General features: G+C 43.3%; 2 protein-coding genes across 8 annotated transcripts in view; one reads left to right on the top strand and one right to left on the bottom strand.

Annotated features, from left to right (window-relative positions):
- The window catches only part of TSPAN4 (tetraspanin 4), a 504,081-nt gene extending 490,999 nt beyond the window's left edge, over positions 1–13,082 (bottom strand). For 2 of the 6 annotated variants that reach the window (XM_081922518.1, XM_081922512.1), the window contains exon 1: positions 12,941–13,082. The gene's annotated coding sequence lies outside the window, so the exon portion shown is untranslated. Of the gene's footprint in view, positions 1–11,759; positions 11,848–12,940 lie in introns of those variants that run through there. The other 4 variants (XM_081922516.1, XM_081922509.1, XM_081922513.1 and 1 more) reach the window with 4 other exon arrangements.
- A 124-nt stretch (positions 13,083–13,206) lies between these two features.
- On the top strand, positions 13,207–23,487 carry POLR2L (RNA polymerase II, I and III subunit L). 2 transcript variants are annotated; one of them, XM_081922613.1, is made up of 3 exons: positions 13,207–13,395; positions 15,984–16,085; positions 23,046–23,487. In XM_081922613.1, the coding sequence occupies exons 2-3, from the start codon at positions 15,991–15,993 to the stop codon at positions 23,152–23,154; spliced, it is 204 nt and encodes a 67-aa protein (XP_081778739.1). In that variant the 5' UTR covers positions 13,207–13,395; positions 15,984–15,990; the 3' UTR covers positions 23,155–23,487. The 2 variants fall into 2 exon arrangements, with proteins under 2 accessions (XP_081778739.1, XP_081778738.1); XM_081922612.1 differs by lacking the exon at positions 13,207–13,395 and adding an exon at positions 13,402–13,567.
- Positions 23,488–23,718: the final 231 nt, after the last annotated feature.

A 23,718-nucleotide genomic window follows, 5' to 3' on the forward strand; every position in this document is an offset into this window, starting at 1 on the left:
TGCTTCTAGCGTGATTTATAAAGTCCTGTATGGCATCTCTTCCTGGTCACTGTTTTGCCCACTTCCTTCACAGCTGACGCTCACCCCAGCAAGCTTGATGGCAAAAAGCTGTACACTCTGGCTACTTCATAATCCCAGAATTCAGTTACTTTTGGATTCTAGCAAAAGGCCCTAGCCACCCCTACATCTCCCATTTTCACAGCATAAAACTTACTGGGTGGTATCCAAGCGCCTGGGTGTATATATAGAAATTCAATGTTCATTAGAAAACAAAATACCCTGAGCTTGCAGTTCCAGGAAGTACAGTATACTGTATTATCTCCACGTTCAGCAAGGGATGAGAGTGAAAGAGAAACAAAACAGGTGAAGGTGCAAAGACCTTTTGGTTGTAGGTCAGAGCCTTGAGCAACAGAAAAACTGCCAGTGAATCTTCTTGTTACTGATTGAGGACCTCTATAGAGTGGGTCTTCTGACTGTGTTTTAGAGATCCCAGAGATTCCTTAGAGGTATCAGAGATCCCTCAATGATAACTTCAGTAGCGAAGGACAAACATTCCTGAAATACATCTCACCTACACTACTCCTAAGCATCTTGCACTGCACTGCTGTGGCAGAATGGCAGCCTGTGGTAACTGCTTTCCATTGGGGCTGGCAGGGCAGAAGGCAGAGAGACAAACCATAGGTAGAGCTTAAGCCAACACCATGCAGTTCCACCGAATAACTGTAAATATTAAGGCAGACAAGTGGGGGTTGGCTGAGGTGTACACCATTCGCCTAAATCGATCAGCCTCCACTGGTGTCAGGTCTGATCTAGAATGCATTCTCAGTTCTCTCAAGGCGGAAATAAGGTACAATAGGCCAGGACAGTGCTCTGTGTGAACAGAGTTATGTGCCCATATATCCCAGGATACTTGGGCATGTTTGAGGGCTCCTTGTTCACATACAAGTGGCTTACAAAATATGTTTTGTTTTAAGTATGGCTTGGTAATATGTCTGAACCCAGTAGGAGTGCACAACCATGTTTTGTTTGGACACCCCACCCTAGAAACTCAACAAGGCAAGAACAGCTGAGAAAATAAACCAAGGTTTGGAAGAAGGGAAAACCCCCACCATGGCTTGTTAGCTTGCCTGTGATATAAATCATGGTTTGTAGAACATGGTCACAAAAAAAATTTGCTTAGTGTGAGGTGTGAACACAGAAACTCAATTTTTCATGATGGTGGGAAAATTAGAAGATTGAGGAAGAAAGATGCATCACACTTTGCCCCACTTCAACTGATAATTTATAAAATCATTTGAGAGGTTATTTGGCCACTTGAATCACTTAACTGGGTTAAGCTCAAGAGCAAAGATGTCATCATTGTCTTGAACATTGATGAGCGCTAAATTAGAGACTACAACTTCATGAAAATACATATTTCAGTTGCTCAACATATGAAAAAATCTCTGTTAAACAAGAGTTGTATCAATCTCATTAGACAAAAGAACTCCAGGTTCCTACCTGTAAATCTTCCTACATGCTGAACTTTGGCTAAGAAGCAGCCCAGCCAAGTACTGTATCCTTCTGCATAAAGTAACAAGAGCTATATGCAAAAGCAAGCATTTCAAGACAATTCCAACTCCAAATAAGTGATCACGTCAATCGATTTCAAGCAAACGTAGCTATTAGTTTTGCCACACAATACACACCACACAGTCTACCTACCCTGTTCCAGCTCCACAATCTAATCCATAGGAGTATCATCCATTCATAGCAGAAAAATATATTCTGACAATCATTGGAGAATGTCAAGTACAGGAAAACATTTTGCAGTCTCCAAGAACAGTCCAAGGTCACAAAGATCAAGGGACTATCACCTTATCAAAGTGCTAAGAAGTCCAGGAAGTGTGAACCCTCTACGGCTCATTATCAATGGTACTATAGAACTAGCAGAAGGCAAGCTAAAAGTGAATGAAGGTAAGTTGTGGGCTGGCATTGGCAGGGGGACAAGCAGCAGATATAGGAATGGTTAGTGCCCTATGCTTGTGTTACAAGGGAAACAACATGCATGTGTCAAAGACCCTCAATTTAAAACAACTTATCAAGGATTTTATGTCACACGGGCTCACTCAGCCCTGCTGTTTCCCTGAACATACACCAATCATATCTAAGGCAGGAGAAAACAACAGCGAGTCATCATTGACCACCCTTGAGAACTACAGGTTTGCAACAATCCCAGATCTAGGGGGTAAACGGTGGCATATCCCCCAGGAAGCAAGTTGGGGGTGGCAAACAACATCATGCCCTGAGCCTGGATGGCATAACATGGGGAGAGCAAAGAGGAGAAAGAGGTGAGAGAGTGAGAAAGAGGAGATGCTGCCCAGGACAGCTGTTGCTGCTGCCAGGCCAGGAGACACCTCAACCCTGAGGAGAAGGCACAGCTTCTCAAGGCATCTCCTGCTGCCACAACGGCTGCTCTCTCCAGCTCTCACAGCTTTGCAGGTCCCAACCATTCACCACCACCTCCCATCCTCCAGCAACTTCAGGAACACCGATGCACAGCCAAGGAAAGATGAGGAAGAGACAGAGACATGCCCACCAAGTGTGTGAGGTTCAAGTTGTCTCCCTCTGTCTGGTGCTCCAGAAGGGCAAGGTCAGCTTCTCCCTTTCCCTGGCCAGCCCTGGGTCTGTCTGTGAGCAAGCACCTGGGCCTGTCTTCCTCCTGCCACCTAAAAGGAAGGGAAATATGCACACCTGCCTCTTGCTCAGCTGGGTGGCATATGGGAAGTGTGCCTTCGAGTACATACAAAGCACGCATGCTGCCAGGTACAATCCGAGCTGGAAAAAAGCTCATCAGACTCTCATGGCCCTGGCCCCTTTCCTGACAGGAGAATAGTCATTTGTAGAGAGGTTGCTTTCCTTCTTCTTCCTGTAAAAATAACTTGTGAGAATAACTGCTGAATCCAGTAGTTCTTCCAAGGTAACACCAGGCTATAACAGTACAAGCAATTAATAAAATAACAACCTACATTGCAGCATTACGAAGCTATGAGTATAGTGTTAGGAGTTTGTTTGTCTGAATAAACAATTCCACCATAGTTTATTTGATAAAATTCATAGGTGATCAGAAACTTAAATGTGCCAAATGCCCCTTTAGGACTCTAGAGTTGGAATGTAATACCCACCAGAGTTTGAGAGAAAAATAGATAGGCAGGACTGGTGTTTGCATCATGCAGCAGCATCTAGCCCATGTTGCACCACAGTACAACGTCATCTTCCAAACCAACAACTCCAAGTTTCCATTCAGTTCAGCTTCAGAGAAGGATGCTAGAAAGAGTTTTTGCAGTATGAATTTGAACAGAGACAGAGCAAGAAAGGGCTGTGGGCTAGGAGAAGGTAAAGCACCTTGGGATGCTGTAGCCTTCTATGAATATCTAATGCAGGGTCAGAGGTTATGCTGTCTGCTGCAGGAATTTATTTGCATCACCAAGCTCTGGTTATACGAAAGGAAAGTAGACCCTATCACACTGTTCTAAGTCTTCTCACAGCTCAGAAAGTGGGGAGCACAAAGCCTTACAGCAAAATGCTCCTTGGGTTTACTTGGAAGTCATCTCACTACGCTCAATGGGACTTATCTCTCAACAAAAACATTTAGGTCTTCAGCTTTAAACAACATTTCCCTTTTTACACCCACTTCAATAAAAAAAATCTTTCAAAACAACATAATTTCTTCAAGACGACTGCACTCCTGACAAAGGATTACAGAATGACATTTAAGTTTGTGAAAACTTCAACAGCTAAGGAAGGAAAAATAACCCATTGGTTTCCAAAGACCGTACACAGCAGTTCCATCTGTGCTCAGTGCCAATTCAATTCCCTCTGTTCACAGCTGTAGAGAATTACTGTCCTTGGGTAAGCAAAGGGGAGTAAATTGTATCTTCATTAGCACTCCAAGTCATAAAAATCACGTTTCAACAGCTGCAAAAACTCACTGCTTGGGTTTCGCCACAGTTCAAGTTCAGGCTGGAGTTTCTGCACATCAGGTCAATAATCCATGTGTTCAAAACCCAGTCACGGAAAATGCATTAATATAAGCTGTGCATTAAGGCACAATTATTTATACACAGAGCAGTAATGGCTTCTATCAACTCTCACGTCAGGGGAAGTGGAAATTCCATTTTTAGACAAACTAGCGCTTTAATAAAAGTAATACAATACTAACAAACTTAACCCATAAGGATGGCAAAGCAGCACATTCATTTTCTGATGCCGATGGAAATCGCATAATATGAAGAATGGCCTAATTCAATAAAATTAGCTAACAACACTATGGGGAAATATGGTCCCAGAGAGTTCCATTTTCAAAGCATGCCTTATTAGTTCTCTGTTGCACAAGCAACTTTACACCAGGACCATAAACTACTGCACTGAACTATTAGAAAAGCAAAAGGGTATAGGGGCAAGATGGAGATGGCTAAGGAATTTCAACAGGTGCATCTAACCATGCACAGATACAGTATAAGAAAAGGAAAAATGAGCAACATCTGCTGAATTCCCTCTTAACACCACCAGTCAAAAGTGCACGACAGGAGTCCTTTGCTCTGATTAGCCCAGTGATGGTTTATTCTTCTTGTTTTCTGGACTGAAGGAAACACTCCAATCCTAAAAGCCAGTGTGGTGTTAGCTGTTAGAGCAAGACTTTCAATGTGGAATGTGATGCACTTCAGATGTTTTGTTGGACTATAGTTCCCACCAGCCCCCAGACAACACAGCAAATCGTAAAAGGTGATGGGAGCTGTATTCTGGGAATTAAAATATCAATTCTGCACCTGTGCTTTATTTCTTTATTTATTGCCCTTTTTATTTGAGTTGCATCTTGCCCCTCCTCCCCACCCCAAGTAGTTCATATGTATCTATATCTATATCATCTATATCTATATCATCTATATCTATATCATCTATATCTATATCTATCTAGGTAAAGGTAAAGGACCCCTGACAGTTAAGTCCACTCGTGAACAACTCCGGGGTTGTGGCACTCATCTCACTTTACTGGCCGAGGGAGCCGACGTTCCGCGACCTTCCGATCGGCAAGCCCTAGGCTCAGTGGTTTAGACCACAGCGCCACCCACGTCCCTCTAGCTATCTATCTATATTTGAGTTTTGTGGTTTTGCTCATTCAGCTATATTCATCCAGTTAATATCTATGCAAGTATGCTCTCTACTTTCCTCAGCCAAATGCTGACACCCCACCACAGGATGACCTAGATGACAAGCTATATTGCATCCACATTCTGCAAGGCCTTTGGGCAAGATACTCTCTGTGAGTCTACCTCCTCACTGCCATGGGGCTCTTATCAGTGGGTCCCTTGCCAGGGTGAAGGCTCTCAGCAGATATCTGACCATGCTGACCCTTGGTGCTGGCACTAACAAGGACTCTCCACATCTCTCCTACCAGGTCTTTCCAGCCTATAACACATGGCTTGGCAGAACTCTTTGAGATTCAGAAGACTTATTCCCAGGGCCACAGGAGCCTGCAGAACAAGGCACCAGCCCTTAAGATGCAAACAGTTCAGTGGAGATGGAGGGGCCAACAGCAAGACTGGTTGAGCCAATCTTCAGAAGGCCCCTGAAACAACAGCTCCACTCTACTCTAGGCAAGGCTCTGACCTGGGCTTGCCTGAATGTGGTTCTACCACATCAGTTGGTAAACGAAGAGGTACTACAACTGTTGACTGCTCTCCTATATCCTGGAGACCAGCTGGGGCAGAACATGGCCATGTTACTGTTTTGTTACACTAACACTAATGTGGAAACAAGTTCCATTAAAATCAATGGAAGTAGCCACCTAGGACTGGAGATGATGCTCTGCATGCTTACATCCAGCCACATCAGTGTATTGGGGCTTTGAAGTCGATGTGGGCCCTCTCTCTGCATCTCACAGGAAGTAGGATAGAAAGTTGAGTAGCTTGTGCCTAAGTGTTTTGCGGGAGCATGACAAATCTTTTGCTATGGTGCAAAGCAAGGGGTTTTCTTGGCTTGCTTGTTCCAACTTCTAAAGTAAAAAAGAAAGAAAGATGAGAAATCTTTATTTCCAGACATTTGCCCTAGGTACTGCAAGACCTTTTTATCAATACAATAGCACAACATTAACTAGAGCGACTAGACACAAGGAAATGAATCAAGACCTGGTGGTGCATGCAAGTCTTGAATGTTAATGGGTATGTGTATTACTTACCAACAACATGAATAATGGTTAAGATCTGACCTCAAGGAGGCACTCAGGTTTAATGTGCAGCTAATTTCAGTGCCCATTTTAAAATGTGTTAATTTCACTTGCAAAGCGTGTTCCTTTAGAACAGGCCAGGGCCAGTCAACTTCTGCACTCTTGGTGGTGGCTGCTCGCTCCCAGCAGCGCTCCAGATAATAGAAGCAAATTTTGCAGCACAACCCACCACCTCCTTTCCTATTCAGATGCCAGCTTGTTTTCTTCTGTTTCTTACTGGTCCTTTTCTCTGCTTCTAACAGCAGTCCAGTATGCATAAATTTAGCCTGTGAAACTTCTCTGACACAAAGAGAAACAGCTGGCAAAAGCTTCCCTGCCTTCATTTCTGCTGTTAGAAGTTGAGAAGTCAGGATCTATAACACAGTCAACACAATCTAGCAGTAAGAGTTCCACAGTTATGGGAAATCCAAGGGGGAAGTGTGGAATCTCTCTCACACTCAACCCCTGAAAACAATCTTCTTTATAAGCAAAACTACTGGCAAGTGTTTTACAGTACTACATCTGCACCAAAACACAATAGGACATTTTGTCAAGGGAAATAAAATTAAGTCGGGGACCAGATGTAGCCCATGGGACTTACTGGCCAACCTTGCTTTAAAAACACTTCATGCAGTGTTTTAAACCGTCACTTGCTTGTCACATTGCTTCAACGTTGAAAAGCTTTCATCAAATTGAGAATGATAGACCACTTACAATCCATATGGAGATCTTTGGATGTCCACCTAGAAGTAAATCCATGCAAATATAATCCACTGATAGTTCATCAAGGCTGCAATCCTATTCACACTTATATAAGTGTATAGGATTGCACTCTTAATGCAATACCACACATAATCAAAATGAATCTGATTCTAATGAATCTGCAATTAGGTAATGCAACAGACCAACATAGGAGGAGCTACGGTTAGGTCCCTATCCCACTGGTAATTTTAGTGAACTACTGAACATCAGTAGTACCCACACATATTTCTCATTTAACTTCTCTTATTTTCCCCCTGGTTTGTTCCTAATGCACACTTCATGCTGAGATAAGCATTGCAGCTATCCCATGAATAAGGGATTACTGGAGAATCTGCATTTTGAAAGAGACGCATTGTGCCTAACTCCTTCTGCTCAGGATGACAAAAACAGGATGACAAAGACCCTGGAACTTTACGTGCTATCACTTTAATGCTGGCTCTCTTCGATTTCTTGAAAGATTATTGGCTTTGCCAATAATAAATGAATCTGATCCAACAGCAAGCCACTGTCCAAGCACAAAGCGATGGTGCATGATAGCCACAAACATGGGACAACAACACCCTGATCAATGACCACATAGCATTACTGATTCTTAGGGGGAATGCAGCAATCTGCGTATGATCCAATTTGAGAATCACTCCATTTTTATTTCTAATGTGCAACACCAGCTTCAGGAAGTCATATATCACCAAAAGAGATGAAATGCATTCCCACAAGAGACAAGATGGCACAAATTGCTTAAAATGTGCAGACTAATGACTATGCATAGATGCAAATTTAGAGGGGGGAACTACATAGAGAAACAACACATCTCACCAGGTGACCTCTGCACCTGCTCAGACTGCTGTCCAGGTGCTAACCACTGCTGGGCAATTTCAATGGCCCCCTTGCTCTCCTTTCTTAAGGTTCTTAATCTTTAAATGGAACTTGGACCAAACAGCCCTTCAAACACAAGAACTGTCTCAGTAATGTAGGACAAACAACCACACTAGTTTCAATCCAACTTCAGTAAGTTTTAAAAGGTCCATGATGCACAGTCAGTGTCCAACTTCATCAATGTCCAACTTAAAATAACAAACTTAGAGATGTAAACACCCAGAAAGAAAGGGGGAAAAGGGGGGGAGGTGAGACACATTTTTCCTGGTTATTTGCAGGCCTTTCATTTATTTAAAGCATTTCTACCCTGCCCCTTCAGACTTGCGCCCAGAGCTGCTTACAAACAATCTAAATTATATCACTCAGAAAGGGAAAGGGATAGAAAGGGAGGTATCAAGCAAGCTCATATACCAATTCTTAAAGTTACAGTTCTTATGAGGACCAGCTGGGAAAGAAACAGTTCAGGTAGCCTAAAGGAATGGCTGCTGCTGCTGCTAAGTGACCGTTGAAGGAAGGCCAAAGGCAGCTGGTCTCTCAGCAAAATATTGGCTTCTCTCCCTCTGATCTACAGCCTCCGCAAACTACATAGATTATGTTTACTTGATTGCCTTCCACTACACACACACACACAGTCAAGAAATAAATCAAAGGCGGAAGAAATGAATGAAAGAACTTGGAATGAGTCAGGGCCTTTCCCTATCTATATCACCACTGGATTAAAAGTGACAAGATGAGCAGTTAAGGTAGGAGGTTGGTTATTCACAGGAACTCCAGAATTACCCAAGAGTAAATCGCAATAACAGCAACGAATGATCATGTAGCAAAAAAATAAAATAAAAAATGGTACCATTCACACCCAAAGTTGCAGAAATACAAAAAATCCTAAAAATGTGTGTGGTGGGAGGAGGACATAAGCAGACATGCACCAGTGGGAACTGAGCATGTTCAGGGGCCAGAGAACACAGAGTGGTGTTTTTTTTGGGGGGGGGACTGGGTGGGCTGGAATAGAGTATTCTGGGGAGAATGACTGTCTGAATACTCCATTCCAACCCACCACATTTTCTTTCCCCCAAAAGACACTCCGTGTTCTCTGGCCACTAAGCATGCTCAGTCCACACTAGTGCATGTCCCTCTCCCCACACTTTTAGGATTTTTTAAATTGTACTTCTGCAACTCTTAGGGTTTCCCAAAACCTGCCAATGTCTTTTGATGCGGATTATGCCATTTTTGACTACATAGTTATTAGAAGTGAAAGGAGGAGTTTGTATATAAAGGATTGTCACAGTCTTACTTGTTTGTTTTCCTCTGTACCAGGGATGGGGCATATGCGCCCCTCCAGATGTTGCTGGATTATAACTCCTATCATTCCTGATTACCAGTGGCCATGCAGGCTGGGGCTGATGGGAGATGGAATCCCGCAACATCTGGAGAGCCAAAAGTGCCCCATGCCTGACCTATACCCAAATCTGCCAACTGAGGATAACTTGTTATGCATCAAACTTGTCCACCAAAGCTTGTGTCACCCATAATAAATTTATTGAATCTTTTAAGGTGCCACAAGACTTGTTTTTGCTGTGACAGACAAGCTGTAAGAAAATAAGAACAACGCTGGTGAAACAGAGCAAAGTCCTCTCCAGCATCCTGTTTTTTACAGAGGCCAAATGGAGGTCCCAGCAAATTATGCCCGCAGTAATGCAAAAGGGCACATGGTCAGCACATACTTTGATTCCCCAAGCATCACCAGTATATATTCATGTCCACTGTATAGCAGGCTGGGCTTGGCTGGGCAAAGCAATGGGATACAAAGTCTTATGTGAAAAATCACCCACTCCTCAAGGTACAGCCCTTCACACAAACAAACTCATCCTTGTGAGGAGGTGATGTTGGAAGACTCTTTCCTCCTCCTGCTGAATGAATAGCCTCCAGTGCACTTTGGATGGGGGGGATATAAAGATATTGCCCCCCACTAGCTGTAAAAGTTATAGCTTAAGCAAGCTAGCCTAAGGTGAAAGACCTTGACTCTTGCCCCTCACCCCATCCAATACAATCCGCATAAGTCACCATGGTGTCTTTCTGGTGGAGGAGTAGCTAACATGTGGTTTTCCAGATGTTGCTGAACTACAACTCCCATCACCCCCAAATAGAGGCCATGCTAGCTAGGGTTGAGAGGAGTTGGAATCTAGCAATGTCTGGAGAGCAACAGGCTAGCTACTGTTGCTATAAGGGATAGTTCCCTCAGGGCCGGCCCAACCAAGAGGCAAGGTGAGACAACTGCCTCAGGAGGCAGTATCCTCTTGGACAGCAGAGCCCGGTGTTGAACTTCCTTTCCTCACCTTGCTCCTAATTTAGATCTTTCCTCACCCCTTCTTCCCTGGCAGGGAGGAAGGCGTCAATTTAGAGTCTGCCTCAGATGCCAGAATGTATTGCATTCCCTTGGTCTACCTCTCCCAGTAAGACTTAATCTTTCCAGGACACAATTCCATTCTCCCACCAAAAACCTCAACCACCACCTTCCCTTTCCTCTCAGGAAATGACACATCTCTCTAAGGAAGTCTGTAGTAAGAAAGTGATAGAACCCAATCTTCCAAGTGTTTGCTCAAAAGTAAGTAGGGACGCAGGTGGCGCTGTGGGTTAAAGCCTCAGCGCCTAGGACTTGCCGATCGAAAGGTCGGCGGTTCGAATCCCTGCGGCGGGGTGCGCTCCCGCTGCTCGGTCCCAGCGCCTGCCAACCTAGCAGTTCGAAAGCACCTCCGGGTGCAAGTAGATAAATAGGGACCGCTTACCAGCGGGAAGGTAAACGGCGTTTCCGTGTGTGGCTCTGGCTCGCCAGATGCAGCTTTGTCACGCTGGCCACGTGACCCGGAAGTGTCTCCGGACAGCACTGGCCCCTGGCCTCTTAAGTGAGATGGGCGCACAACCCCAGAGTCTGTCAAGACTGGCCCGTACGGGCAGGGGTACCTTTACCTTTACCTTTAAGTTGCAGGGAGTTCAAGGAAACTTACTCTGAAGTAAACATCTACATGACGCACAGCGTTGGATAAATATTTGCAGAATGAGGACCAATAATAACAATCCCACTCGATTCAAATGCCAAGCATACTCAGAGACACAACTGGGAGAGATCAAGAAATCTGATAGCATCTCTCTTGGTCTTTTGCCTGAAGACATAGCAATAGCTTGTGGAAGGACACAGAGCCTTACAGCTTGCAAACTCTGGTATCCTATTCATTTGCTCTTCTGCCTCAAACTCCCCACCCCCATGATTTATAACTCTTTCCCCAAATAAAATGTTGCCATTGGATACAATCCTGCAAACACCACATGCTAATCCCCCTGAAGCGGGAACAGTTTGTTCTTAAATACAGTTGTGAATAAATCTCACCCTTTAAAAGGAGACTCTAAAATTTAATTCGGCACCAGTGGCAGGAGAGAAGCCAAAGTTACTCTGGAAAAGTCAAACAGACCACACCCATCACCTCAGCCAAACAGAGGACTGCACAAAAAGTTGTACTAGGCCCACACTTCTCAAACCATAGTGCAGAGAAGCCCCATTATTAACTCCAACTGCATTCACATTTATTTCTCCTTCACAGGGAGAAATTCCACTTTAAATATGCATGAAATGTTGCCACCCGCCCCCCCCCCGAAAAATCTGCGCTATGGCAAATAATCCTCCTTTCACGAGGTTTACCAAGGAGACCCCAGCTCACCTCTCCACTCACCCATCAAGGGGCGATCTTGAGTCAGTCAACATCTCTCAGCCCAAAATCTCCCTCGCGGGACTGTTTTGAAAATAAGAGCGGCATACGCCACCCCACCCTGAGCTCCTTGGAGAAGGGTGGCACACAAAATACAAATAAAAATAGTAAATAGTAACCTGTAATTGTTTACTCCGGAGGATGAGGTCCCGTTCATTCCATGGGTTCACCCACCAATAAGTGTGCATGGGACTGAGGGCGTACCAGGATGTGGCTCTACCGACCATCATATACCACTACCTAGAAATGCCGGAGGGGGAGCGAAGGGGGGGATTATGGCATGCAACCTAAACGTTGAAACGGTTTGCTCAGGCTGCATAGCCTACGCACTTTCAAAGGGAAGTAAACCTATCACTGTCACCGGTGATCTGGAATTTACTTCAGAGTAAACGTGCACTGGATCGGGCTACCGATGTGCGAAGAACTGGGGCGCGAGACGCACAGAGAGGTTTGTTTTCCAGAGAAAAAAAAACAGGACTGCTGTAGGTCCCGCAGAGCAGCTACTCCCCGCATATTATTTTATATATATATATATATATATACAGTATAGGGCAAGTTTTCGCGTGACACCAGCGACCCACGGATCCAACAAGTTAACACCCGAGAGGAAGGGAAAAGATGCTCTCCTTGTTGGGGACGGGGGGGGGCGTTTTTCATTTCCGAAGGAGAACGAGCGCCGGGGCAGCAGCATTAGGGAAAGTCTGGCTGGATTGAATGTCCAAGAGCGGTTGTTGCTATTTCTCCTAGGCTCTCCAAAATGAAGGGATTTTTAAAAATATAAACGAAAACTCCTTTCTGGCAGCGTGTTTCCATTTAAAGTTCTCTCTCGTGATTTCCGTAGAAACATCACCGAGATTGCGATCACCATTTGGAAACAGCCATCTAGGCATTTTCTCCCAAGCACATACTGCAAATCTCCACTAACTTGAGTGGGTTTTGGCAGCGCAAAAAAGAGAGAAAGAAATCGCCACAAGTAGCATAACACCAGAGCAGCTGTGTTCCTCTGCAAGGCATCAGCAGCCTGATTTAGATTTGGAGCCGAGGAAACGCCGTTTTCCTCTCCCCACCTTATATTTTCCCGTTTTATAGCTCCCATCAGCAAGGAAAAACTTGACGGGGCTGAACTACTGCAACACCACCAGTTGCACTTTTCCAGCCAACAGCACAACTCAATGTACGGAAGACAGAAAAAATCAGCCTTCGTTTTCTAAAACTCTCGCTTGGAGAAAGAAAGAAAAAAAACTCTAGCAACAAGTGCCTGCAGAACAGCGCGAAAAGAAACACGAATGCAAAGGGGTACCTGACGCTCTGCCGCCACTTGCTCCAATGAAGCTGCGAGCTCAAGCTGCTCCCGCTGCCCAGACTCAGCGCTCTGCAATCCGAACGCCCCAGCTGCCACTCAGCGCGCACGAGAAACGCGAAAGCTCTCGCCGAACGCAACCTTCTTGAGCCAACCGCGACGCCGTACCGCTCGGACCGTACCATTCCTCACCCCCGGAGAGGGGCCGGATTAAGAATAGAGCGAAAAAGAAGAGGGCGCTGTCCCCAGCCCTCCACGGGGCGTGTTGATCTGCGCGGAAATCTCTCGCGGTTGTCTCTTAACGTGCTCACTGTAGCGTACTGCTGCGGAAGTCTAAAAACAGTTCTCCCCCCCATTGCGTGGATTAGTAGCGCCCGGCGAGGAGGGGGCGTGGCGATTTGCAAAGCTGGTAACGGCGGCAACGGTGCGCGCGGGACACGGCGAGTGTCCGTTAGGTAGGTCAGTTGGTCCGCCGAGCCTCCCGCTTTAATTCGGGTTTCCCTTTGTCGTCTTTTCCCCGTCCTCCCCCCTCTTCAAAAACGCTCGTAGTAAGAGAAGGAAAGTATCTCGTAGCAGTCGCGACTTTCCTGCGCTTTGGCCGCCGCCGCTGCTACTGTTAACATAACGGTAATGCTAATAGATAATGATGCGTTACCTTTTCATTCTGAAGGAGGAAAGAGTGAGAAGCGGGATTAAATCGCTTCCGAAGGCTCAGACCGGTTTCTGTGAACGCGGGCGGTTTCTTCTTCCCCGTCCTCCAGTTTCTGTAGCACCATATTTACATCTTGCTCGGGACCACCGATCCCGGCCAGGCACTGTGATGTGGGCAAGGACGGAAGCCACCCTCCCCTCTTTATATAGCTTTAAAGTATTACCGAAACCTGGGGCGGGCGAGGGCTTGGCCATGTTTACTTGGAGAGTTAAGGAGAACAAGAGGATGACGAGTTGATTTCAAGCAAGAGCCTCGTGGTGCCTTGAACACTTAACACATTTATTGTGACATATGAGTTCGCCCTTTGGAGCCACCATTCACTCTTACCAAGTAGTTCACTAAAGTTTATGCCACAAGTTATATGGTTGTCTTTCTGGTGCCACAAAAGTCTTACTTGCGTTTGTTATGACATTCCAAACAAAGCTGTTCCTCTGGATCTCATTGCTTGCTGTGAGACTCGCACCCAAGTGTCCGCGCATAGGATTGCAGCTTAAGTTGCAGTTTTTCATCTTCACCACAGCCATGAGGCAAGTTGGCACTGGGCTGAGAGGCTGATTTGGTTGGTGGCCACCCAGCAAGCTCCTTGGTTCCTCCAGCATCCAAACTCAGCACTCTAGCATAGGTGGGGCCCAGGGTCATAGCCAGGATGTTTGTTGGGGGGCAGGACCTCAGTTTGCTATGTATTTGTATTTTTGTTGAATTTTATTGATTTGGGAGGGGCAGCTGCCCTCCCCCCCAGCAATGCCCATGGAGGGACCCGGTCATGCATGCTGCCTGACTCAAACCAAGGGGTGGATAAGGAGCGCCTCTAATATTTATTTTGCATTTTAAAAAACAGTTAACTGCAGTCAACATATATATAAAAAAATTGTCCAGCAGCACCTTAGAGACCAACTAAATTTGTTCTTGGGGATGTGGGTGGTGCTGTGGTCTAAACCACTGAGTCTTGGGCTTGCCAATCAGAAGGTTGGGTGTTTGAATCCCCGCGATAGGGTGAGCTCCCATTGCTCAGGCCCAGCTCCTGCTAACCTAGCAGTTTGAAAGCACGCCAAAAAGTGCAAGTAGATAAATAAGTACCACTCCGGCAGGAAGGTAAACGGCGTTTCCGTGCACTGCTCTGATTTTGCCAGAAGCAGCTTAGTTATGTTGGCCATCTGACCCAGAAAAACTGTCTGCAGACAAACGCCAGCTCCCTCGGCCAGTAAAGTGAGATGAGCGCCACAATCCCAGAGTCGTTCACGACTGGACTTAACTGTCAGGGGTCCTTTACCTTTAAATTTGTTATTGGTATAAGCTTTCGTGTTTATGCACACTTCTTCAGTTAACTGCAGTTTAATCTTTATTCACCTTTTTGCTTAATGGGTCTTAAATTATTGGAATAATGCTCTTCAGTTTAAAGGCAAAAGAGAACTGGTTGAGCTATCAAATTATTTATTGAAAAACAATTACTCTTAATGGCAATCAGTAACTTTGAGTTATCAGTAATGGTTACTGTGCTTCAATAAAACTTAAAAAATATTAATTCATAGCCAGCCCAGATTAAGCTAGACTCAGTGAAATTCCTATCAAAATTGCTGTCTTATACAAAGGTGAAATGCAAACATATACTTAGGTCAAAGCGCTGACAACATTTTGAAGAAAGGATATTGGTTTTGCCAACCAGTACCTATAGCCAGTGTTGGTTTTCTTCAAAACCATTAAGGTTCTTGGAATTAAATACATTCAAGTCATACATTAAATAACTTTATTTGTTATGAGACTTCAGATAAGTGTCCATAGGACTGCAGCCTTAGCACATGTAAGAGCACATATTCAGAAATTTACTAAGATTTGTGTTGAATACACACTTTGTCCCGATTGCATAGGGCTGTTAGGAGTCCGCTTCAGATGTCCAGACTAAGCATGCAAGAAGAAAAAGTGCATAAGGAGCCTGGGGCATGCATGCTGGTGCTGCCCCACAACATCCCCAGCTTGTTGGTTCAAACCCCAGCCTTCCCACACTGAGCAGGAATAAAAATCTTTTAAAGCCCCTTCAGGAAGCTCAACACAAGAAGGTTAAGAGGTAGAGCCAGCTTGTGTGGGGACAATGTGGGTGGGGCCAGTGTGCATGCCTCTGCCCTGCACACGCTTTTTGCCCTGACCAGTTCAGGCTGAACACCAGAAAGAGGGCTCCAGTGCTATTTTCAGACACTGACCAGGTCCACACCCACTTACCTTTGCCTTTGGAACTAATGCAGTTTAAATGCCTTGGTTAGACTGCTTGGTATTAGTTTTAGATACATCAAATCATGCGCTTACTGTTTAAATTTCCTGTTTTTAATGTTTCCCTAGGTGTAAAATGATCATACCAGTGAGATGCTTCACTTGCGGCAAAATCGTTGGAAACAAATGGGAGGCATATCTTGGTCTTCTGCAAGCTGAGTATACAGAAGGGTAAGGACTCTGCTCCACACACTTGTGTTTTCACAACTGTTTTGAGAAAAGTATCCATTAATATTTTGCAGTAGTCTAGGGATCATTCACAAAAAGGTATGTATAACACTCTTTATCCTGTGCTCATGTTTTATGAAGTGTAGGTCCAATTTTTATAAATAACAATTACATCATATAGAACCATATTAATAATGAAAGCATAAACTCAGGGATATTTTAAAGTGCAATCCTAGTCCTGTCTACTCAAAACTTAGTCCAATGAATTCAGTGGGGCTAACTCCAAGGGTAGTGGACTTAGCAAGTTACCTACAAATAATTGAGATTGCCTGATTTTCTTGAGGAGGCTTTTCAGAGTTCCATGGGGGAAATGTAGCTACAGTACTGAGGAGCAAACATTGGAGACATTTTAAAACCCCCTTTGCTTTGCTTTTTCTCAGATATGGCTCAGTGTAGAAGGTTGTACTTGGATTAAACAAATCCCTTGCTGCACTTGAAATGAATTATGAAAATTGGAAAAACTTCCATAAAATGCTTGATTTGCATATTTAAGTTGGATTGTATAAACTTGAATTTCCTTTGCCTAACTACCCTGCTTCCCCGAAATTAAGACATCCCCCGGAAATAAGACCTACTTCCAGTTTTGCCTCTTGCTGTAATATAAGGCCTCCCCCGAATATAAGCCTCCCCGATAATAAGGCCACCCCGGAATATAAGGCCCCCAAAGCTACTGTAAGGCTTTGTACCATATACAGGTAATAAATTTCCTTTTTGTTTTTGTTGTTTTTTTGTTCAACAATAAATGTGTACCGTATTCTTCTTCGTGGAAAAATAAGACTTTCCCTGAAAATAAGACCTAGCACATCTTTGGGAGCAAAAATCAATATAAGACATTGTCTTATTTTTGGGGAAACAGGGTATGAAATTCAAGTGAAAGTTCTTAGGTTGATTTAGAAAAAAATATTTGGTTGACCTCAGTCTTACATTGCTGAACTTTAAGTGAAAGCACTTTCCCACATATAAAACTTACTGACAAAGTGAGAAGTGAATGTCGAACACAATTGGAGCATTTCAATCTCTCCCACACAGGTAGAGCTGCAAGAACTGACACTCTTTCAGCATTTACATTCAAGCATCCTCTAGTGCTCTGATTAAGCATTACCATCTGACATGGCAAACAAATCAATGAACAGAAGATAGTGTTGCCCATCTTTTGTACAGTGGTGCCTCGGGCTAAGAACTTAATTTGTTCTGGAGGTCCGTTCTTAAACTGAGGTACCACTTTAGCTAATGGGGCCTCCCGCTACTGCCGCGCCGTGATTTCTGTTCTCATCCTGAAGCAAAGTTCTTAACCTGAGGTACTATTTCTGGGTTAGGGGAGTCTGTAACCTGAGGTACCACTGTATTTCAGTGTAATGTTTCCCACAAACATAACTCTCTTGCATTTCTGTTAACAGTATGGTCCTATCCTTGCTTCCATAGTTCCATAGGCTTATTCCCAGGTACATATAGGATTGTAGCCATGGTTCTATTTTTCAGAAAACAATTCTGTTTCTCTTGAGTAGTATGAAATGACAGGCCCCATTGTCTTGCTGAGTCCTCAGAACTCTTGAGAACTTAGAACATGTAAGATCCTATAATTAAGTAAAGGCTAATCTTAGAAAGTACCTAAGCTTTCTGCTGTCACGCTTCTTTCCCCCCTGTGGTTACAGGAGTTAGACACTTTTAAAGGGAACTGAAATTCTATTTTAGGGCATTTTAAATAGTATCTGATTTTTTTAGACTACCAATTAGCTCTTAAAAGGTGCACAGGTTTCTGTGAGCTGCATGATATGAACACTTGGTTTAAATTTGATGATATGAAAAGATGTTTTGTATACTAGAACGAAGAAGCTTCTTTATTTCTAGTGTCGCTGATGCTGCTAAAAAATAGAGTATAACACATGTAATATGTTATCTGAACAGTGGTTCCAGCTCATTCAGAGCCTTCCTTTCAACATAGTAGTTTCAAATGCATGAATTATATAGAAAAGCATAAGGAACACTTGCTTGATTTTTAAAAATCACAAAGTATCAAGTGCTGTGGCAGATTTCTACCTATTAACCTTGTTTTAAGAGCTCATGTGTTTTAAGGAAAATGCTAGTACATGCTTCACTTATGGGTGCTACATAATTCAGCTTCTGAGACCTGTGTAACACTATTTTCCAAATAGGAATTAAACATCTAGATAATATAAAATCAAAAACATGAAAGGATGAAGAAAAGCTTTCTTTCTTGACTAGCTAGTGTCTAGAGAAATCTCGTATATAATTCTTCGTTGTTGCTGTATCATTTTTCTTACCTTTGCAGCATTGTTTCTGGTTGTAGTTAATCATAGCCATTCTGCTAGCAATTGATTTTCCATTGCAAATACAGAATTGGAATTTATGGATCTAGAATTTGAGATTAAGTAGTACTTTAGTACAATATTTGCATGATAAATGCACCTGAATTATGCCTTGGGCATAAATCAGATTCTCTTGCAATTTATTGTATGATTTTACATTGACCAAGTGGGTAGACAATACATATTTGAGTTTCTCCCTTGCAGCAAAGCTGTCTGTTAGCTCAGTGCCTACTCACAATTTTGAGGGCAGATCTATATGTCAGATATTATTAAAATCATTTCTTGTAGCAAAAAATGGGTCAGCTAAAGGGAATAATTTACTTGTCTGAGGATGCAGAGATTTTGCAGAATTTGGAAATGCTGTTTTTCTCTTACATTGAGTTTCTTCAGACAGTTGTTTAGAATATTGGAGGTGGTAAAAATATTCAAAAATCTATTCAGTTCTGCTGATTAGTTTAGCTAAAAATATTCCACATTCAGAGTTTTAAAAACTACACCATGGGTTGATAACAATCAAGGTGTGGGGGCTTATTTTAAGTATTTTGTAGTGTCAAACGTTTCTGCAATTTTGGGAAGGTTAACAGCACAATCTTATGTATGTCTACTTGGAAGTAAACCCCACTGTTTAGGATTGCAGCCTAAGTTCTAAAAATAAAATAAATATGAAACTGATTGAGCCTCTATTAAAATATTTGACAGGGTGATTTATGTTGTTACCATTATTTGAATAACTTCTGAGGTCATACACTGTACTGAAGATTTTATCCTATGTGGAAATCTAGTGTGTGTGCTGGAGGCCTCTTAAGTTCAAGAGGCACTGTCTTATTATGCTCATCAGCTTTCTGCTTCTATTTTATGACTTCTACCTACTTGATCTGTGAGCACCTCACATCTCAAACTGAATGTTAATTACTCTAATAGGCCCATAATGGGAATGAGAACTTGGTTTGCCCATACCACCACCCTAGCATAAATCATGAGCAAAATTCTTAAATGGGAAATTTAAATTATTAAATGGGAAATTTATTACTTTATTACATGTCAAAATGTACATTAATAACACTTGGAAAAACTCAACTTCTTTTTGAATGTGTTGCTACATCAGAGGGTCAACTGCCCAGCCATTGCTAATCTTAGCTCGTCAGTCTCCATTGAAAGCCCCAATGGAACAGAAACTAATGCTGACCTAAACTGTCAGGTTAGACACCAGAGAAGCTGTATCTTTTAAGGTAGAGGATAGATAGCAAAGCCTGAACTTGGAGTTAACTGGGCACTAATAAGAAAGAACCTGTCTAAAACAGTCACCCAACTTACTGTCCCCTCACTGATCATTTATCATATTCATTAGTGCAGCACTGGGAAACCTCTGGCCCACCGGCATACTAATCCTGCCAGACCTCCCCATTTGGCTGGTAAGGTGATGCAGGGGGCACACATTCACCTGTCCATCATGACTGGTGAAGGCACAGAGCCAAATTCCAGAGGTAGAATTGGGAGTAAACTTTAAGTTTCTAGCCAATTCTTCCTTTCCAGCCTCTGCTTCCATTTGGCACTTCTTGAATTTGGCACCTTTGTTGCCCTGCCTAGCTGCAGAAAAAGGAACCCACCCACCCACCCCATATATATATATATATATATATGCAGGTTTTGGTGTCCTCGGGTGTCTTCCCGTGTAAAAGTTGGGGTGTCTAGGCGACGTTTCGACGAGGTCTCACTCGTCATCCTCAGGCTGGTGCTTTCGGCTTCTTGTTACTGGAACAGAGCAGGATCTCAGTGTTTGAGTTCCTATAAATACTGTTGAGGGGGTGTGGTGTATAGCCTCCAATGTTCTGGGCAGAGAGGAAGTTCCCAGGCTAGTGTGCCTTTTCTTCTTTTGTTCCTTAATTACTTGAGGGATATCTTGAGTGATTTCTTGAGTGATATCCTGAGTACCACTTAGGTGGGTCATTAGGTGTGGATTGGTTGCTAAAGTCTTTGTGTCTTGACCTCTTGAACTTTGTGAAGAGTTTTTCTGAGAAGATGGCTGTACTGCACTTAGTTGTGCTCTGGCTTGGCTTCGTGTATAGGGGCGAGCTGTGGTTTTGTGGCCTGTGTCAGCCAGATCTGTGTAGGGATTGCAGGGGGGTGCAGCATCCGGAGGTGCCACCATGGTTTGGCTACTGGATGGTGTCTGTAATTTATCTGTGGAGAGGGTCTGGGTTTGGGTCTGGTGTGGTTGATTGGTGATGGCGTTCTGTGTGCCTCTGGATCTGGTGTCAGTTTTTGTGGGGAGGGCTAATTTCCAGGTGTCTGGCAAGCGGGATGTGTCGTCACGCTTGTTCATGTTGTGAGGGTGTTTCTCTATCTCGATGGCTTCCATGATTATTCTCTTGTGGTGATGTTCCATGTTAAAGAGCAATTTGGAATCTGCAAAATTAATTTCGTGTCCTGTTTCTTTCATGTGTTGGAAAAGAGAGGAAGTTTTTTCTTCTTTTTTGACGGCATTCTTGTGTTCTGCGATACGTGCATTTATTCGTCTGTTTGTTTGTCCAATGTACGTGGCTGGGCAGACTTTGCAGGGTATTTCATAGACCCCTTGGTTTTCCAACTGGATTTTATCCTTGGGGTTTCTGAGGATATTGGCTATTTTTTGGTTGGTGCAAAAGGCTGTTTTGATATTGTGTTTATGGAGGATTTTGCTAATTTTATCTGTAGTGCCCAATCCACACCTAATGACCCACCTAAGTGGTACTCAGGATATCACTCAAGAAATCACTCAAGATATCCCTCAAGTAATTAAGGAACAAAAGAAGAAAAGGCACACTAGCCTGGGAACTTCCTCTCTGCCCAGAACATTGGAGGCTATACACCACACCCCCTCAACAGTATTTATAGGAACTCAAACACTGAGATCCTGCTCTGTTCCAGTAACAAGAAGCCAAAAGCACCAGCCTGAGGATGACGAGTGAGACCTCGTCGAAACGTCGCCTAGACACCCCAACTTTTACACGGGAAGACACCCGAGGACACCAAAACCTGCATTCCTGTACCCGTGAAAATCTACGAAAGCAAATATATATAGTGCTTGAAATTAAAAATTGGGAGTGATCCCAATTCTTCCTTTGTAGCTGCAAATAACTGTGAATGTCATAAGATGCCAGGTTAAAGGTGGCTCCCAGGTCTGAAAACATTAAAGACCTGCTGGTGGTGTAGACAGTACTAGGCTAGGAGGACCAATAGCTTGACTTAGACTAGCCATGCCTACTTCATGGCCTCTTACCAAACTGCTTTTGTTCCTCCAGTCCTGCTGCTACTGCAGCGTTCGAAATATATGTGTGTGGGAAGACTTTATATTGGACCTACAGAATGTGTCAAAATGGACACCTGTTGTTTGAGAGTGCTTCCAAAGCCTGCCGGTGTTTGCTAACTTCTTTGCTGAAGGAGACATTTGGGTATACATAAAAAAGTAGTAGTAGTAGTAGTAACAACGACAAATAATACTTAGATCAGGGTGGACCATCTGCTGTAATCCTGCTTCACCTACTATGCATATTCACTCATCTTGGGTTTGTGGTGAAAACAGCACTTATTGTATGGATGGGAGAGAGGAAAGTTAAAAAGGGCTCCTGAAGATTGCTAGAAGCCAGAAGTGTTTGTGATGGGGAGCACAGTGAATCGCAAAGCACAGGCATGGCGTAAAAGTAAACTAATACTAGATGTGTTTTCAGGTAATGGTTTGTTTATATGTCTTTGGAAGAATGAAGCTCCTTCAGGAGTCCAATACCGGCAGAAACTGTGTTCTGTGCATTTGATGCTTTGTTACAAGACTAACATAAACTAGTCCACAGACATACAAGCTTGTGGGTTTCCCGCCTCCCCTCCAGGCTTTTTGTTTTCTTGGAACATAAGGGGGGGAAAGTCTGTGACTAGGTAGACCTTAATTAAGAGACAGATGGCTGAGATTTCATCTTAGGGATCCAATAACTGTTCTTAAAGAGAAACTCAAGGCAGGCAGGCTGCCTATGATGGAAGTTGTGTACTTTTCAGGCACACTTTTACATCTGCTTCTTTAATGGGCAAATAATAAAGTTAAGCCTGTCACATTCAGTAATGTTAAAATGTGTTTATAGTCATAATGAATTAAAAAACTAAAAACTAGCAGATTATCAAAGTGAAACTTAGAGAACAGTAACTTGAGTACAGCAGCAGTCTTGTAAATGGCTCTGAGGATAGCATTTTCTAAAATCAAGCCGTATATAAATGTTATGAAATGGAAAATAAATAGCAATCCTATTTGTCTGATCATTGGGGAGTGGGGGTTCAGCCGCCTACCACAGTCAATCACCTTGCTTCTGTGGACTATATTTTATTATTTTTAGAATATTTTGAAATTGTTTTAGTTTTTAAAAATGTTTTATTATCACTGTGCCTGCCACCCTATCATCTTTGGGGAGGAATATAAATTGTAACAACAACAACAACAGTAATATAGTTCCTCTTCTATCTCATGGACAAGGCTTTTCCCTTTATTTGGCAGGGATCAGGTTTCAGCATGCTGCTTTTCTTTCAAACACACCTGCTTTTTGTTTGTTCTTAGTGATGCTTTGGATGCTCTGGGTCTGAAGAGATATTGCTGTCGGCGAATGCTGCTTGCCCACGTGGATCTGATTGAGAAGCTCCTGAATTATGCCCCTCTGGAGAAATAAATAGCAGAAAGAATGTGTTATACTACATACATATGGACCAGCGTGCTGCTAGAACTCCTCAAACTAAGCTGCAGGGGGTTACAAATGCAGATCATCATGTCCAGTGAAGGATTTCACTCTCTGGGCATGCTATAGGCCCTAGCCACTAACCTCTTGAAAAGAAATTACTGAAAGATGAAATCCACTTACACACAGTTGGGGACTGTAGATTTAATTAAAACAGGGATGGAAGTTCATCAGAATCTCATGGGTTGTGGAGAATTGTGATTTTTAAAAAAACTGTACTTTGTGCCACTGGCAGCAGTTTTAATAAAGGTTGTTGTTATAGCCACATTGTGATTTTGTAAGGATTGTCCTTTATCTCATCCTGTGGCGCTCCTCTTACCCTATCAAGACTCTCATACAAGAAAGAGAACTGACTGCATGCTAACCTATTTCACTTGTTCACTCCTGGACTTCCTATCATTTTAGGGGTGGGGTGGAAATAACCTCTCTGGTGTTGATCCACACTATTACATTATATGAAGTTATCTTAAAGACATGAGATCCAGTTGAGTGACAAGT

Source organism: Podarcis melisellensis (genome assembly GCF_964234715.1).
Source record: "Podarcis melisellensis genome assembly, chromosome: 1".
Lineage (NCBI taxonomy): Eukaryota > Metazoa > Chordata > Lepidosauria > Squamata > Lacertidae > Podarcis > Podarcis melisellensis.